The sequence below is a fragment of the Thalassophryne amazonica genome, chromosome 14, assembly GCF_902500255.1.
Source record: "Thalassophryne amazonica chromosome 14, fThaAma1.1, whole genome shotgun sequence".
Lineage (NCBI taxonomy): Eukaryota > Metazoa > Chordata > Actinopteri > Batrachoidiformes > Batrachoididae > Thalassophryne > Thalassophryne amazonica.
The window spans coordinates 3,973,741-3,993,255 of record NC_047116.1 but is presented as its reverse complement, the minus strand read 5'-3'; the positions used below and the strand labels follow the sequence as shown (position 1 = coordinate 3,993,255).

General features: G+C 39.6%; 1 protein-coding gene across 1 annotated transcript in view; it reads left to right on the top strand.

The window, feature by feature from the left end:
- The first annotated feature begins 1,041 nt into the window (after positions 1-1,041).
- LOC117525277 (titin-like) overlaps positions 1,042-19,515 on the top strand; it is a 363,294-nt gene continuing 344,820 nt past the window's right edge. The window contains 4 exon segments of the mRNA XM_034187118.1: positions 1,042-1,240; positions 8,689-8,792; positions 9,200-9,403; positions 18,075-18,362. Coding sequence (XP_034043009.1) covers positions 8,702-8,792; positions 9,200-9,403; positions 18,075-18,362 — 583 coding nt within the window. The 5' untranslated portion in view covers positions 1,042-1,240; positions 8,689-8,701.

Sequence of the window (19,515 nt, the reverse complement as noted above, 5' to 3'; positions counted from 1 at the left end):
TCACTATCACAGATTTAGACTGGTTTGTGAACAATATTTGAGGGAAATGGTGATATTGTGTATGTGGAAAAAGTTTTAGATCGTTGAGTTAATCTCATACAAAATGGGAGCAAAACCAAAAGTGTTGCGTTTATATTTTTGTTGAGTATACTTTGAGTTCATATGTACTATGTACTATGTACTAGTTCACTAACTGTGTACATATCATCAAACAATAATTTAAAACTGAATAATTGTTGCAGAACCTACCATCTGTTTGTGGCTTTTTATGACAATGGATGTCATAGCGTTGACCGGTGAATGTGGTATCAGGTTCGAGGGTCTGACAGATGATTGACAGGTGACTAATGAACCTGGTTCTAGGGTCGAGGGTTTGACAGATGATTGACAGCTGACCAATGAACCTGGTAACAGGTTCGAGGGTCTGAGGGATGATTGACAGCTGACTGGTGAACCTGTTTCCAGGTTTGAGGATCTGATGGATGATCGACAGCTGAGCGGTGAACCTTGTTCCAGTGTCAAAGGTCTGACAGCTGACTGGTGAACCTGGTTCCAGGTTCGAGGGTCTTAGGGATGATCGACAGTTGACCAGTGAACCTGGTTCCAGATGTTGGTTGTCACTGTATAGTTGCGTGGATCTGGATCAGTGTGTGTAAACACTGGCTTTGTTAGTGTTTTGTAGGGGCGGGGCTGCTGTGACGGACAGGCACAGCCTCGCCCCCCTGTTGGTCAGCAGTTATTTCATGACTCAGGGATTCTTTGACTTTAATCCAGGAACCTTCCTGCCCTTTGAACCTATCCAGGCCGCACTGATCCAATCCGCCTCCGTCTCAGGATTCCGGATCGATCCCCAAGAAACCAGGATCAGCAGTGCTGACAGGGCGAGTGACGGGAGGCTGCCATGTCCCATGATGCCCCCTGAGCAGCGTCTGGGCCAATGGGGAGCCTGGGTGCAGCGGCAATGCGGGTTCTCCCCCCCGCTATATAACCCCGCGGCCCCGTCTGGGCCCTCCTGAGCAGTTGGAGCACTCCCAGCCTCGCCTCGGGTGTAGGGATTGCGAGGAGGGAAAGCAAAGCTACACGGCCTCCAACTGTGTAGTTTTGTTTTTGGGGATATTTCGAGGCTCAGCCGTTCTCACCGTGGATTTTCCTGGAAACTGCTTTCTGGATAAGGAGCTGGTTGTTGGTTTCAGTCACCTGGGCTCAGTCCCATCACATCACGGCACCTTCGTGGATACAAGTGAGTAGTTCCTGCCTGGTTCCTGGGCCTGCTGTGTGGCTCTGTGTCAAAAGCGTGAACTTTTGGTGTTTTTGCAGTTTTGGTGGTGGGGTTTTTGTTTTTTTTTTTTGCGGGTGAGGCATCTGCAGAGCGTGCAGCCAGTTCACAAACGCCAAGAATAGCTCGTGACAGCATGTGAGCGCTGCTCAGCTGGGGCCCGATGGCTTTTTAAGGGAATCAGCAGCGCACGGATCACTTGCACCTCCAGCTATGTGCCACATGGTGGCTGTCAATCAAAGTGGTGGGGGCGGGGCGGGTATTTTTGGCTGCTGCCTTATCTGTCGCTCAGATTCCAGTCTGTAAATATCACAGAATCCACTTTATCAGTTTTTCTGTGATTAAAATCAGAAAAAGTCGACTCCTTCAGCTGATTGAACGACAAACAGCTTCTGGAGCTCAAAATTTTAAACTTGCACTGAACTGCAGAACACGAGGCCACCTAATTTAACATCAAAAGCTCTTTTTAATGAGGTCAAAGGTCACTGACACAATCACTGACGTACCGTAAAACATTTAACGTTCATGTGTAGATAAATTATTATTCATTTTATTGAGAAGTTCTCGTTTAATATTTCAGATGTTCGAGACTTTCTGAACTGAACTGATGTTTTTCTGTTCCAACTGTTAATGGAAAAGTAGATGAAACCATTCATCAACCGCCAGGAAAATAGTTGATTATTTTAATTATCTGGAATAAATTAGCCAAAAAATATTTAGTCACCATGTCTTTGGAGTTTTTTCTTTTTCCTGAAGTTATATGGAGTAAATGATTAACTGTAGAATAATCAATAATGACAGAGACTTCAAACAGAACCATGATTTTATTTTTTATTTTGCTTTTCTTTGATAATAATTATATTTATTTATAATTGATGAATAATTATATTCAAACCCAAACACGTGACTGATGCGAACTGAACTTGGCCTCAGTTGCCAGGTTTGGTGGTTATAAGTAGCTCTCCCCCATCAGACAATATAAATAATAATATGAGTCACACATTGAGTTTATCTCCAACACTTTCAAAAATAATGACCAACAAACAATCACACAATATACTCAGGTTTCTGTATAAGAAAGTTAACTATTATTGAAGCTGCATTTTATTTGGACTTTTATGACTTTAATAAAATTAAAAATGGGCTAGGGTCTTGTGGTTGTAGTAAAACACTGTTACGTTGCCCAAATGATACAAAGGCTGCTTGAATTGACTTAATTTCATGAAATGCAGAAACTGTGAAGCAGCCCTCCAGATTAATTCACAAAACCAGATTTATTAATATTACAGAGTTATTCAGAGTTATTAAGAGTTATTCAGCAATATTTGGTTTTCTATGCTGTTTAGAATAATGGAAAAATGAAAAGCGTTATGATCATATTTGTAAATAATAATAAATATATAAATACTCCAAATAATAATGAAAAAAATTCAGAAGACTTGATTTTTTATTTGTGTGTGTGTGTGTGTGTGTGTGTGTGTGTGTGTGTGTGTGTGTGTGTGTGTGTGTGTGTGTGTGTGTGAGAGAGAGAGAGAGAGAGAGAGAGAGAGAGAGAGAGAGAGAGAGAGAGAGAGAGATCTATTTTACATAACTACTGAAAATGTTTTGAGACAACTAGTTAATTTTAGTTCAGTTAAATCACTGAATTTTAAGCTCAACTTATTACACAGCCTAAGTTTTCTAATGCTCAAGAAATTTTATTTTAGTTGTAAAAAGTGAGAAGAAAATTAACCCAAAGTAAAACCACAGAAGATAAAAAATGTATTCTTTTTTTTCTGCTTAAAAAAAAAAAATCTAATTTATTTTCTGTGTGTTGATTTTAACACTTGTCATGCTGAATGTAAAATTATGACACAAACACAAAAAAGATTTTAAAGAGTGATTTTAATAAATACATAAAAGAAATGACAAAATCCAAGAAAACTGAAAATCAAAGATTTTTTAAAGAGGTGAAAATAGAAAACATTTTAAAGACAAATTAGTATCATCGTTTTAAATTTGACTTTTCTGATATTGATGAAATGAATGAATGAAGTCGGCCATATTGCTGACAATGATGAATGATATCATCAGTTTGAGACATAAAATAACTTCTTGAACAACTGTAAAAAAAAAATAATTAAAAGATAAACCGCTGCATTAAAACTATTTTTGGAACATTTTTGTTTCACTGAAATAAAAAAAAAAAAGCATTTAAATTCCTACATTTCCTTTAATGGAGTGAAACGATGGTTGGACGTGTTAATCCAGAACAAAATCTGACTTTATAAACGGCCATTAAATCTTTCTTAAAGTTCTCTGTGAAGTTTATTTTTTATTCCAGAATTCCTGTCATCTGATGATTTTCTTATTTTAGCTTTTATTGCACAATTTTAATTTTTTTTTTAGTTATTATTCTTATTATTGTGATGATGATGATGATGATGATGATGTTTTTGGCAGTTGCCATGTTGGATTCTAGGCAGCAGAAATAGATGAGGTAGTTATTTTTCTTGTTGGTTTGTCAAGAGAACAAATAACCTGCTGAAAATACACACACACACACACACACACACACACTTGAATATTCAGTCATGAAAATAACTGGTATTTGTGGTTCTGTGTGTTTCTCAGTTGTTTGAGCTCAAATGAGGTTGTTTTTTGTTTGTTTGTTTGTTTTTAAGAACTCTGCCGTTTATTTCACTTAATAATTTAATTTTCAGCTCTTGACAAGTTGAGTGAGGAATCAGAGTGTCTGAATCTGTGATGGTCCTGGATCCAGACTAAGAGCCAGGCTTTCAGTGACGTCTTGCACTTGTCCATCTGAAGTGTCTCAGTATTTGGACAAAGTGTTAAACTTGTAGAGACATTCAGTGATATCAGCAGGGACGTTCATGTCTCTGGGTCTTCTGTCTTTGAGATCCAGAGACACACGGAAAGATCTTATGGAGACATGAGATCAGAGGTTTTTGGTGATGCTGATGTCTTTGCAGGAGAACAAAGGTCCAAGTCTTTAGGGTCCTGGTGCTTCCTGTCTTATTACCTGTTTGTCAGACTTGTACTCTAACCAGTGTCCTAAGGTGAAGACTGGATGTCTTTGGTCCCAGGTCTCTGTGGAGGATCTTTGAGCCCTGCTGGAATGACTTTGTGTCCAATGAACGGTTACTTAGTGAGACTTAGATGAGGAGGATCACTGACACTGTGAGGGAACATCAGACACCACATTTAGTCCATGTGGGGAGTTTCTCTGGACATGATCCAGGACACAGGTGTCTCAGGGTTGAAGACACCAGAGACTGGAGAAGGTCAAGGACACACACACATTTCACCTGACTGCAGCAGATTCTCACTTTGGAGACCTGGGGATGGATTGTTTGTCTGCATGGGTGGTTGTCATCTAGGACCAAGGTGGTTCTGTGGGGTCCTGGATGCAGTGGACCTGAACAATATCATGTTACACATGGAAGTAGTGAATAAAATAATAATAATTGTGATTTACCTGTGGAGTAGTGACAGTGTCAAGTTCCAACCCTGTTAAACTGAACAGGTAGCAAGGGCCAGGTACCAGGGGCCAGGTACCAGGGGTCAGGTACCAGGGGTCAGGTACCAGGGGTCAACATCAACTCATTATCGTTAACGAAAATCTCCACCTTCCTGTCAGTGCTGCCTGACATGTTAGTATGATGATGATGATGATGATGATGATGTTGTTGGGTTTATAAAGTGTTAAAAAGTGATAAATATATTTTCAGAGCAGCAGAAAATCAGTTTAATCTCAAAGGGAGTAAAAAGTCATTTAAGATAAGATGATCCTTTATTGGTTATTATTGATAAGTAAGGGTCTTACTGTTTGTCTTCACTTTGCTTAAATTATATATAATGAAAAAGTTGGGACAATATGGAAAATGCTAATGTTAAAAACATGTAGTGCAAACAACAGTGCATGTATCAATGATACACTGATAACACAATAAAGCTTATTTCGACAGTGCTCCTTGTGAAATTATCATGTGACACACACACACACACACACACACACATATATATATATATATATACACACACACATACATACATACAGTGGAGAAAGTAAGTATTTGATTCACTGTTGATTTTGCAGGTTTTCCCACCTACAAAGAATGTAGAGGTCTGTAATTTTTATCGTAGGTACACTTCAACTGTGAGAGACAGAATCTAAAAACAAAATCAACAAAATCACATTGTATAATTTTTAAATAATTAATTTGCATTTTATTGCATGAAATAAGTATTTGATCCACTAGAAAAACGGACCTTAACATTTGGTACTGAAACTTTTGTTTGCAGTTCCAGAGGTCAGATGTTTCCTGTAGTTCTTGACCAAGTTTGCACACTGCAGCAGGGATTTTGGTCCATTCCTCCACACAGATCTTCTCTAGATCTTTCAGGTTTGGAGTTTCAGCTCCCTCCAAAGATTTTCTATTGAGTTCAGGTCTGGAGACTGGCCAGGCCACTCCAGGACCTTGAAATGCTTCTTATGGAGCCCCTCCTTAGTTGCCCTGGCTGTGTGTTTGGGGTCATTGTCATGCTGAAGACCCAGCCACGACCCATCTTCAATGTTCTTACGGAGGGAAGGAGGTTATTTGCCAAAATCTTACCATACATGACCCCATCCATCCTCCCTTCAATACGGTGCAGTCGTCCTGTCCCCTTTGCAGAAGAGCACCCCCAGAGTATGATGTTTCCACCCCCATGCTTCACAGTTGGGATGGTGTTCTTGGGGTTGTTCTCATCCTCTAAACATGGTAAGTGGAGTTGATTCCAAAAAGCTCTATTTTGGTCTCATCTGACCACATGACCTTCTCCCATGCCTCCTCTGGATCATCCAGATGGTCACTGGTGAACTTCAAACGGGCCTGGACATGTGCTGACTTGAACAGGCGGATCTTGCTGCCCTGCAGGATTTTAAACCATGACAGCATCATGTGTTACTAATGTAATCTTTGTGACTGTGGTCCCAGCTCTCTTCAGGTCATTGACCAGGTCCTCCTGTGTAGTTCTGAGCTTTCTCAGAATCATCCTTACCCCACAAAGTGAGATCTTGCATGGAATCCCAGACTGAGGGAGATTGACAGTCATCTTGTGTTTCTTCCACTTTCTAATAAATAATCATAACAGTTGTTGTCTTCTACCAAGCTGCTTGCCTGTTGTCCTGTAGTCCATCCCAGCCTTGTGTAGGTCTACAGTTTTGTCCCTGGTGTCCTTAGACAGCTCTTTGGTCTTGGCTATGGTGGACAGGTTGGAGTGTGATTGAGTGTGTGAACAGGTGTCTTTTATACAGGTAACAACTTCAAACAGGTGCAATTAATACAGGTAAAGAGTGCAGAATAAGAGGGCTTCTTAAAGAAAAATTAACAGGTCTGTGTGAGACAGAATTCTTGCTGGTTGGTAGGTGATCAAATACTTATTTCATGCAATAAAATGCAAATTCATTATTTTAAAATCATACAATGTGATTTTGTTGATTTTGTTTTTAGATTCTATCTGTCACAGTGAAGTGAACCTACGATAAAAATTACAGACCTCAACATTCGTTGTAGGTGGGAAAACCTGCAAAATCGACAGTGGATCAGATACTTATTTTCCCCACTGTATACATATACTCGTATATAGTTTGCACTGTGATACCAATTAAACAACTGCAAATTTTAAAGAAGACAATGCTCATACGGCCAAGGATATTTTAGCATTGCATTATATTTGCATTTACTTTATGTTTTACTTCACTGAAGACACCATGAAGCCAAAAACATTCAGACGTGCAACCCATTCTGAAAAAGCTTGGGACACTAAGTAATTTTCCACTTTGTAATGTTGAGTTCCTCCGTTTTGGGGTTGAGGATGCCAAGAGATGAAACATTTCAGTTTTATTTTGTCCGATTCTTTCCTGTCCAGCGCTCTGAGGCCATCTATGTCGCATTGTTGTTTCAACATTGTCCATATATTCTCTGTTGTGGGCAGATCAGGACTACAGGCAGGTCCGTCCAGTACCTGCCCCCTCTGCTTCTGCACTCACGTTTTTGTAATATGTGCAGAATGTGGTTGTTCTTTGTCTTTTTAAAACCGCATGGACGTCCCTGGACAAGATGTCATCTTGAAGGCAACAAATGTTGCTCTAAAGTCTCAGTGTACTTTTCTGCATTAATGCTGCATCACAGGGTGTAAATGACCTTTGACAAGGTCACTGACATGACCCCAGAGCAGGACAGACCCTGGTGTTTGGACTTACTCCATATTGTAGTTTTTGAGTTTGTGCATCAAACACGAGGAGCATATCTCAGACATCATCATCAGCTGTCCTCGGTCTGTTCTGAGGACAAACTGTGAGACATTTTTATGTATCTGCTTTGATAAAATTTATTATGTTTGAATAATGTATTTCGTTTTAAGATCTAATATAGGATCACAAAACCCAAACAGCAGGGATTCTGGGTAATGCTACATCAGGCTGCACAGTTCAGGTTCACAATCCACCAGCGAACTAGGACACTGTACAAAAAAGTAATTTTTCTCCTTCAAATGCAGATAAAATGTCAGATTCCTGCAAAAATTCTTCCAGCTTTTGATTACAGCAGTGAAATTTAACACGTCACGTTTTTCATGTCTTAAACTTGAAAAGACACTGTTTGAGCTTAGAAACTAAAACCTCACCTCAGCTGCTTCTCAGTAAACAAATCAAACTGACAGCAGCGCCCCCTGTTTGCCAAAAAGCATCCAACATGAAATAAACTTTACTTAAAGGTGTAGTGCCTCTGTTTTTTTTTTGTTTTTTTGTTTTGTTTTGTTTTTTAAGATTTAAGGCATAAAATTAATTTTCTTTGACACCACTATAATTTTATTCTTTAGCATTTAGATAAGAGATTCATAATATGATGTTGCCAATATTATCAAAATTCATACTGTCTGGAAACAATTTATAATTTCAACCCCTGTGGGGGAGAAATTATAAATTGTGCTGTTGCTATGACCAACATTTGCTACAGTACAAGAAATGTTATGGATGTTAATGTAAGACGGGTCACAGGTAATCTCAAAACCTCACACATGTACATGCACTTCCTCCTGTAGTCTGCATGACGGCAATGAAGTAAAAGACAATATTCACAATGGAATTTCCCCCCAGATAAACATGTCCTTATCATTAAAATGAGCTGTAATTTTGCAACATGTTAAAGAAAAACCTCCATTATAATCCTTGGATTTCAGTAGAAACTACATTTTCCCAGTTTAGTGAAATTTGAAAGGCCGTACAACTTAAGGTTTTTAATTGTAGCATTACATCAGTGAGGTTTATGTGTTTAGTTATTTTATCATATTTTTTTCTTTATTTGGAATTTTTAAGTGTGGCCTGACTGTGTTTCTGTGTCTTTGTATGTCTGTGTCTCTGTTCTCAGGGTGCCGACCATCATGTCCACTCAGGCGCCAACATTCACGCAGCCGCTGCAGAGCGTCGTGGCACTGGAGGGTAGTGCCGCCACGTTCGAGGCTCAGATTAGTGGTAAGAACATACATATATATATATATATATATATAGCAAGAGAGAGAGAGACAGAGAGAGTATAAATTCAAAATATTTTCAGTAAAATAAAAGCAATATTGTTGGACCAAAGTCATAATATTTGAAGAAAATTTTTTTTTTTTTTTTTTTTTTCAGTGTACAAAACTATTGACATGGAAATATTTAACATTTAAAATTTTGTATTTAAAAAAATTGCAGCTATTTATAATTATTATTATTATTTTTTATATATATAATTTTCTCCAGAGATACATAAGTTAATGAATTCATGTTACAAGTGATGGTTTTAGATCTGATACAGTACCTGGTGCAGGTTGATGAATAAAAACCTGACTGTGCCGCCGTGGCTCTCTGATGTTTCTGAAAGGTTTTGGTTCTGTGTCCAGGTACTCCAGTTCCTGAGGTGAGCTGGTTCCGTGATGGCCAGGTTCTTTCTGCCGCCGCTCTGCCCGGTGTCCAGATCTCGTTCAGTGACGGCCGCGCTGTTCTGAGGATCCCCTCTGTGACCGCCGCGCACAGCGGCCGCTTCTCTGTCAGAGCCACAAACGGCAACGGACAGGCCACCAGCACCGCTGAGCTCCTAGTCACCGGTGAGACCCTCCACAAGCCGGGCATTGGACCTGAAAAAAGACCACGTTCAGCAGAAAAACTCTAAAAACCACAATTCATTTTTTTCAATAAGAATCCAACAAATCAAAGTTTTCACATATTTATTTATTGATTAATAGTATTCACACTTTTATTTTTTATTACAGATAATTAAATTTAGAAGATATTCAGTTAAAGGTATATTGCTTTAAAAGTATAACGTTTTTCTAATACAAAAAAGTAGTGGGCTATTTATAAAATCCATGAATTTGTCTTTTGTTGATTTATTCAATTTGAAACAGTATTTTGAGATTTGTTTTCATTTTGAAGTTAAAGAACAGAAATTTTATAAAAAAAAATTTCCACAACTATAAATTGTGCTTGTCAGGAAATATATCATCATTCCAGCAAACCTTTGTATGTTAGAACTCAAAAATCATTAAACTCTCAAAGATTTTTACATTTTTATACCTTAATAGTGGGACGTCAAAGCTCTGCGTGCTCAAAAAAATCATATATTTCTGACATTTATAAATGCTTTTTTAACAGAATTTTGGGTGAAACAGAAACCCTGAAATGCTCGCATTGCCCGCTAGATGGCAACAAAAGCTGCTCAAACGTGTGGCAAGGTATCGGCTGTTTATTCATTTGAGAAGTTAAAAGATGTGTCGCACTGAAATCATAGCAATTTAGATTTAGGCTGTTAGTGACCATCCGATGATCCACTGGGATTACTTTGTGCACTACCGTGACTGGTTTCATAGTATGCAGCATTCGCAACAAACAGCTACGGAGACGTCCGAAAAGTACTTGTGTGTTTCTGACGGCGGTGACGTGACTATTAGAAGCGTCCCAGCGTGCACATCAGTGGAATGTAACTGCTAACGTTAAGAACTGAGGCACATTCCAAAGTTTGCATAAGTGTGATGTCGTGTTCTGACAACCTGTTTTTAAGTGATAATTTTGATGCAGTCACAGTAAAAGCAGCAGCTCTGAGAAGGTTTAGTGCACCTACACGACCATTAGTCAGAAACGCAGCCTGTTAAAATCAAAACAAAATGCTGTTAAGTGATGTATTGAACTCTCACAAATATATATATATATATGGACTGCATTTATGTAGCACTTTCCATCTGTATCAGATGCTCAAAGTGCTTTATAATTATGCCTCACATTCACCCATTCACTCAAACACATTCACACCTCGAAGTCAGGGTGCTGCCATACAAGGCACGACACACCAGGAGCAACGACGGGGTTACAGACTTTGAAAAACAATGTCATGTTGTTAAGGTTAGACATTACTTGTGTGAAGCACCTTGAGGCAGTGTTGTGATTTGGTGCTATAGAAAATGAAATAAATTGAATTGTCATGGAGACATTCCATGTTCATGTACAAAGCAGCAATAAAATGGCTGACATGCAGGTTTAATCAGCGCAGCAGCCGTTTTAATCTGCATGTCAGCTGTTTTGTTGCTGCTTTGTAACATGGATGTGAAATGTCACAGATATGATGATCTGTGCAGTCACAGGTCATCACATCTGATTGATGTGACATCTGTGATATTTCATGTCCATGTTCACACACATCCAGATCCATTCCCACAGATGCTCTCAAAGTAAAATAATTTTACTTTCATTGAAAGCTCTATTGAAAGGAACCAGTCTTGTACAACCCCTGGCAAAAATGATGGAATCACCGGCCTCGGAAAATGTTCATTCAGTTGTTTAATTTTGTAGAAAAAAAGCAGATCACAGACATGACACAAAACTAAAGTCATTTCAAATGGCAACTTTCTGGCTTTAAGAAACACTATAAGAAATCAGGAAAAAAAATTGTGGCAGTCAGTAACAGTTACTTTTTTAGACCAAGCAGAGGGAAAAAAATTTGGAATCACTCAATTCTGAGGAATAAATTATGGAATCATGAAAAACAAAAGAACACTCCAACACGTCACTAGTATTTCGTTGCACCACCTCTGGCTTTTATAACAGCTTGCAGTCTCTGAGGCATGGACTTAATGAGTGACAAACAGTACTCTTCATCTATCTGGCTCCAACTTTCTCTGATTGCTGTTGCCAGATCAGCTTTGCAGGTTGGAGCCTTGTCATGGACCATTTTCTTCAACTTCCACCAAAGATTTTCAATTGGATTAAGATCCGGACTATTTGCAGGCCATGACATTGACCCTATGTGTCTTTTTGCAAGGAATGTTTTCACAGTTTTTGCTCTATGGCAAGATGCATTATCATCTTGAAAAATGATTTCATCATCCCCAAACATCCTTTCAATTGATGGGATAAGAAAAGTGTCCAAAATATCAACGTAGACTTGTGCATTTATTGATGATGTAATGACAGCCATCTCCCCAGTGCCTTTACCTGACATGCAGCCCCATATCATCAGTGACTTTGGAAATTTACATGTTCTCTTCAGGCAGTCATCTTTATAAATCTCATTGGAACGGCACCAAACAAAAGTTCCAGCATCATCACCTTGCCCACTGCAGATTCGAGATTCATCACTGAATATGACTTTCATCCAGTCATCCACAGTCCACGATTGCTTTTCCTTAGCCCATTGTAACCTTGTTTTTTTCTGTTTAGGTGTTAATGATGGCTTTTGTTTAGCTTTTCTGTATGTAAATCCCATTTCCTTTAGGCGGTTTCTTACAGTTTGGTCACAGACGTTGACTCCAGTTTCCTCCCATTCGTTCCTCATTTGTTTTGTTGTGCATTTTTGATTTTTGAGACATATTGCTTTAAGTTTTCTGTCTTGACGCTTTGATGTCTTCCTTGGTCTACCAGTATGTTTGCCTTTAACAACCTTCCCATGTTGTTTGTATTTGGTCCAGAGTTTAGACACAGCTGACTGTGAACAACCAACATCGTTTGCAATATTGCGTGATGATTTACCCTCTTTTAAGAGTTTGATAATCCTCTCCTTTGTTTCAATTGACATCTCTCGTGTTGGAGCCATGATTCATGTCAGTCCACTTGGTGCAGCAGCTCTCCAGGGTGTGGTCACTCCTTTTTAGATGCAGACTAAGGAGCAGATCTGATTTGATGCAGGTGTTCGTTTTGGGGATGAAAATTTACAGGGTGATTCCATAATTTTTTCCTCAGAATTGAGTGATTCCATATTTTTTTCCCTCTGCTTGGTCTAAAAAAGTAACCATTACTGACTGCCACAATTTTTTTTCCTGATTTCTTATAGTGTTTCTTAAAGCCAGAAAGTTGCCATTTGAAATGACTTTAGTTTTGTGTCATGTCTGTGATCTGCTTTTTTTCTACAAAATTAAACAACTGAATGAACATCCTCCGAGGCCGGTGATTCCATAATTTTTACCAGGGGTTGTATAAAGTACCTCAAAGTGACACTTGAGTGAAAGTACAAGTATCTTACCATAAAATTACTTTGGTAAAAGTTAAAGTTTCCTTTAATAATATTACTTAAGTAAAAGTCTTAAAGTATCTGACATTTACTGTACTTAAGTGTCAAAAGTAAATTTCTCATATAAAATGTACTTTAAGTACATTTTGTAGTGGAGAGTGGAGAGTGAAACAGCGACACGAAAAGAACACCAGTGTGATATCCAGAGAAACAAGGAGGGGGCCTCAGCCCCTATAAAAGGCTGGACCCGCCTCTGATGGAGCAGTTGGTGTTGGTGTCGGGATGAGTGAGCAATAGGTGGATGCATGTAGCTATAAATAAAGCTGCTGTTCGTTTTCCTGGATCCCACACACACTTTTCTGTTAAACACAACGGTCAGGCTCTTGTGAAACAGAACAGTCATTCATAGCTACACAGTTGTGCCAAATTTAAGGAAAAGTAAAAAACAAACAAACAACGCAAGCATCACCACCACCAACCACTGCAAAGCAACAAAACGTGGCGCAAGTTGCACTCTTGAATCCAAAACGTGGCGCGCTTTTGTGTGTGTGTGTGTGTGTGTGTGTGTGTGTGTGTGTGTGTGTGTGTGTGTGTGTGTGTGTGTGTGTGTGTGTGTGTGTGTGTGTGTGTGTGTGAAACTTGTTTTATGTCAAACACAGCCCTTGATGCTGCAGGGGAGGAAGCTGCTGCGCTCCGTCTACAGAGAACTGTATCTGCTGTGTGCCGGCTTACTTTCACCTCTGCAAACAGGCATTGCCCAATCAAATTTCTTCTACTTTCATATTGTAGTAACGCGTAACGAATATGTTTTAGGGGAATGTCGTGGAGTAAAAGTGAAAGTCACCAGAAATGTAAATAATGAAGTAAAGTACAGATACCGGAGATTCGGTGCAGCAGGGACGGTGCTGCATTCACTCTACTGTACTGTTGTGATGAAAAGGGAGCTGAGCCAAAAGGTGAAGCTCTCGACCTACTGGTCAGTCTTCGTTCCTACTCTCACCTATGGTCATGGTTGGGTCATGACCGAAAGAACTAGATCGCGGGTACAAGCGGACGAAATGGTTTCCTCAGGAGGGTGGCTGGTGTCTTAGAGATAGGGTGACAAGCTCGGTCATCCATGGGGAGCTCGGAGTAGAGCTGCTACTCCTTCACGTTGAAAGGAGCCAGCTGAGGTGGTTCAGGCATCTGGTAAGGATGTCTCCTGGGTGCCTCCCTAGGGAGGTGTTCCAGGCACATCCAACTGGGACAAGACCCCAGGGAAGAGCCAGGACTAAGTGGAGTGATTATATCTTCACACTGGCCTGGGAACACCTCGGGATCCCCTAGTCAGAGGTGGTCAATGTGGCCCGGGAAAGGGAAGTCTGGGGTCCCCTGCTGGAGCTGTTGCCTCCACAACCTGATCTCGGATAAGTGTTGAAGCTGAGTGAGTGAGTGACGTACAGATATGTCAAAATTCTACTTAAGTACAGTCATGAAGTTTCTACTTCGTTACATAACAACACTGAAAGGAACACAAAGCAAAAGATGAGAAAAAATAACATTCTACTCACCCAGTTTTCCAAGATTTCCCAGATTCCACAACATCAAAGAAGCCAACACGCATGCATCAAGAATGCGATCGCGATTGCCAGCCAAGGGATAAAAGGTCCACTAGTCCTCATACAGATGGACAGCCAGAGATCATTTCAAGTTCCACTAGTCCTCAGGTACAAGATGGCCGGCCAGAGAATAATGTCCAGGTCCACTTCAATCAATCAATCAATCAATTTTTTTATATAGCGCCAAATCACAACAAACAGTTGCCCCAAGGCACTTTATATTGTAAGGCAAGGCCATACAATAATTATGTAAAACCCCAACGGTCAAAACGACCCCCTGTGAGCAAGCACTTGGCTACAGTGGGAAGGAAAAACTCCCTTTTAACAGGAAGAAACCTCCAGCAGAACCAGGCTCAGGGAGGGGCAGTCTTCTGCTGGGACTGGTTGGGGCTGAGGGAGAGAACCAGGAAAAAGACATGCTGTGGAGGGGAGCAGAGATCGATCACTAATGATTAAATGCAGAGTGGTGCATACAGAGCAAAAAGAGAAAGAAACAGTGCATCATGGGAACCCCCCAGCAGTCTACGTCTATAGCAGCATAACTAAGGGATGGTTCAGGGTCACCTGATCCAGCCCTAACTATAAGCTTTAGCAAAAAGGAAAGTTTTAAGCCTAATCTTAAAAGTAGAGAGGGTGTCTGTCTCCCTGATCTGAATTGGGAGCTGGTTCCACATGGAGAGGAGCCTGAAAGCTGAAGGCTCTGCCTCCCATTCTACTCTTACAAACCCTAGGAACTACAAGTAAGCCTGCAGTCTGAGAGCGAAGCGCTCTATTGGGGTGATATGGTACTACGAGGTCCCTAAGATAAGATGGGACCTGATTATTCAAAACCTTATAAGTAAGAAGAAGAATTTTAAATTCTATTCTAGAATTAACAGGAAGCCAATGAAGAGAGGCCAATATGGGTGAGCTATGCTCTCTCCTTCTAGTCCCTGTCAGTACTCTAGCTGCAGCATTTTGAATTAACTGAAGGCTTTTTAGGGAACTTTTAGGACAACCTGATAATAATGAATTACAATAGTCCAGCCTAGAGGAAATAAATGCATGAATTAGTTTTTCAGCATCACTCTGAGACAAGACCTTTCTGATTTTAGAGATATTGCGTAAATGCAAAAAAGCAGTCCTACATATTTGTTTAATATGCGCTTTGAATGACATATCCTGATCAAAAATGACTCCAAGATTTCTCACAGTATTACTAGAGGTCAGGGTAATGCCATCCAGAGTAAGGATCTGGTTAGACACCATGTTTCTAAGATTTGTGGGGCCAAGTACAATAACTTCAGTTTTATCTGAGTTTAAAAGCAGGAAATTAGAGGTCATCCATGTCTTTATGTCTGTAAGACAATCCTGCAGTTTAGCTAATTGGTGTGTGTCCTCTGGCTTCATGGATAGATAAAGCTGGGTATCATCTGCGTAACAATAAAAATTTAAGCAATACCGTCTAATAATACTGCCTAAGGGAAGCATGTATAAAGTGAATAAAATTGGTCCTAGCACAGAACCTTGTGGAACTCCATAATTAACTTTAGTCTGTGAAGAAGATTCCCCATTTACATGAACAAATTGTAATCTATTAGACAAATATGATTCAAACCACCGCAGCGCAGTGCCTTTAATACCTATGACATGCTCTAATCTCTGTAATACATTTTTATGGTCAACAGTATCAAAAGCAGCACTGAGGTCTAACAGAACAAGCACAGATATGAGTCCACTGTCCGAGGCCATAAGAAGATCATTTGTAACCTTCACTAATGCTGTTTCTGTACTATGATGAATTCTAAAACCTGACTGAAACTCTTCAAATAGACCATTCCTCTGCAGATGATCAGTTAGCTGTTTTACAACTACCCTTTCAAGAATTTTTGAGAGAAAAGGAAGGTTGGAGATTGGCCTATAATTAGCTAAGATAGCTGGGTCAAGTGATGGCTTTTTAAGTAATGGTTTAATTACTGCCACCTTAAAAGCCTGTGGTACATAGCCAACTAACAAAGATAGATTGATCATATTTAAGATCGAAGCATTAAATAATGGTAGGGCTTCCTTGAGCAGCCTGGTAGGAATGGGGTCTAATAAACATGTTGATGGTTTGGATGAAGTAACTAATGAAAATAACTCAGACAGAACAATCGGAGAGAAAGAGTCTAACCAAATACCGGCATCACTGAAAGCAGCCAAAGATAACGATACGTCTTTGGGATGGTTATGAGTAATTTTTTCTCTAATAGTTAAAATTTTGTTAGCAAAGAAAGTCATGAAGTCATTACTAGTTAAAGTTAATGGAATACTCAGCTCAATAGAGCTCTGACTCTTTGTCAGCCTGGCTACAGTGCTGAAAAGAAACCTGGGGTTGTTCTTATTTTCTTCAATTAGTGATGAGTAGAAAGATGTCCTAGCTTTACGGAGGGCTTTTTTATAGAGCAACAGACTCTTTTTCCAGGCTAAGTGAAGATCTTCTAAATTAGTGAGACGCCATTTCCTCTCCAACTTACGGGTTATCTGCTTTAAGCTACGAGTTTGTGAGTTATACCACGGAGTCAGGCACTTCTGATTTAAAGCTCTCTTTTTTAGAGGAGCTACAGCATCCAAAGTTGTCTTCAATGAGGATGTAAAACTATTGACGAGATACTCTATCTCACTTACAGAGTTTAGGTAGCTACTCTGCACTGTGTTGGTATATGGCATTAGAGAACATAAAGAAGGAATCATATCCTTAAACCTAGTTACAGCGCTTTCTGAAAGACTTCTAGTGTAATGAAACTTATTCCCCACTGCTGGGTAGTCCATCAGAGTAAATGTAAATGTTATTAAGAAATGATCAGACAGAAGGGAGTTTTCAGGGAATACTGTTAAGTCTTCTATTTCCATACCATAAGTCAGAACAAGATCTAAGATATGATTAAAGTGGTGGGTGGACTCATTTACTTTTCCTCAGGTTCTGATCAATGCTTCCACATAATGTCCAATCACAACTCTGCCTTCAGCTCAAATTCTGTCACGATTGTGGCACGTTAGATAGAGAGTCTGTTATCTCCTGAAAATAGCGTCTTCTGAGTTTTTCCAATATGAGACATACGTCTGCGTTTGTGGTGGAGACAGTCCATGTCCATGATCGCAGCAGCGGTAAACCAGCATCCTGTGACACAAACAGCAGCGTCATCAAAATCTGACAGACTCTGAAAAAGTTTCGGGGTGACGTGTGTCGTCTCCTCTGTAAATCCGCATCACATTCAAAGAAAAGCTCCAAAGCTTTGTTATCAGACATAACCACTTTCGTTTCACTCTGTCTGTCGGCCGTCGGGATGTTTCTGTTTTGCTAATAAGTACGTCACACTCCAGGAAATGCAGATTTGCTGAGTGAGACGTTTGCACCTATTAACTCGCTCAGGGAGAGGAATAAAAAACATCAGAGACCACTAAAAACCACTAAGACTTACAATCATGAATACTTTGATGTTGTGTTGCTAACTGATAAAAACACGTGACATGTTCTTTAAGTTTTGGTGAAAATGAGACGAACTCATGGACAAAAATCAGCCGACAGTCATGTCCTTTGACCTGATGGGCAACTAAGTTGTTTTCTTAATGTCATAAAATAAAAGTTAGTAACAGCGCTGTGAGATGAGAACTTTTTACAGGTACTGTGTATGAACGTTTGATTCTGTGCAATGTGTCCAGTGGAGACAGCGCCCCCTAGCTTCGTTCAGAGACTTCAGAGCTCCACAGTCAGACAGGGCAGCCAGCTCAGGCTGGATGTCCGGGTCACGGGAATCCCTACACCTGTGGTGAAGTTCTACAGAGAAGGAGCCGAGATCCAGAGCTCCGCCGACTTCAGGATCCTCCAGGATGGAGACCTGCACAGCCTGATGATCGCCGAGGCCTTCCCAGAGGATTCTGGGACATATTCTGTAACTGCCACCAACAGCAGTGGACGAGCCACGTCGACTGCTGAGCTGCTGGTTCAAGGTGAGCTTATTCATGTTAATAGATATCAAAATATGAGATGCCTGGAGGTTTTTGGACTTTTTCTTTTAATTTGACATTAAATTCAAATAAGAACAAAAACAGCACAAAAACAGTGATCATGTTAAAACCAAATACAGACTCAAAAGTATTAAAAATGCAAAGAATCATCAGGATTCATGAGGACAAATCTGATCATAACAGAGAAACAGTTTCAGCTTTTAAAATGAATTCAGTCCTTAAATTACCTTAAACCACACAGTGATCATTTTCAAATTTAACGATAAATGTATTGTTCAAGAAATATCGTCAAAGGTTCCATTTTTCAGCTTCAGGTGGGAATTTTTCAGTTGCCAGAAAATAAATAACTGCCACACTCAGTTAATCTACAACTATAAGCAACAGTCTCACAGAAGCCTGTTCTCAAGGATCTGGAAATGGAGCAATATCTCCGCCTGGTGGACATTTACCAATAATGCAGGTACAGTATAATTTCACCAAGAGATTGTCTTAATAGATTAAGTGTTAGCTTAGCATGAAGGCAAGCATAACTGAATGACTTCACTTTCTCAGTTCTTTTTGTAATATATATATGCTGGGGACATGAATGAGCAAAGCTCTTCAGCATTTCACCAAGTTATTTCGGTCCTTCAGACTTTTTTCAGTAAATGGGAAGCATTAGCATGGCTAAAAACCTTCAGGCAATTTACACACTAAATAGGCACTGACTGACCTCATGAGCTGTCAAGGTGCGTGCTGCCTCTAACTTTAGCATTCCTGGATTCAGTGCCAACTCAACATTTATTTCCTGTTTTAGTGTCGACTGTGCACTGATTACCCACAAGATCTCCTCTTTATTTATTTATTTATTTGTTTGTTTGTTTGTTTTTGAATTGAAACAAACACAAAATGTTACACCAAAACCTTATAGAAATTACCACAGCAAAAACTGTAAAACAGGATAATCTCCTGTACTGTTTGTCCAGGAATTTTAATTTAATTAATTTAATTTAATTAGCTTATAATGCGCCAAATTACAGCAAAAGCCGTCTCAAGTCACCACGAAACAACATAAAATAAATAATTAAAAATGAATAAAAAATTTCAAATATATAATTAAAAGCAGAAGTAAAAGAATAAAACTGATAAAAAATGA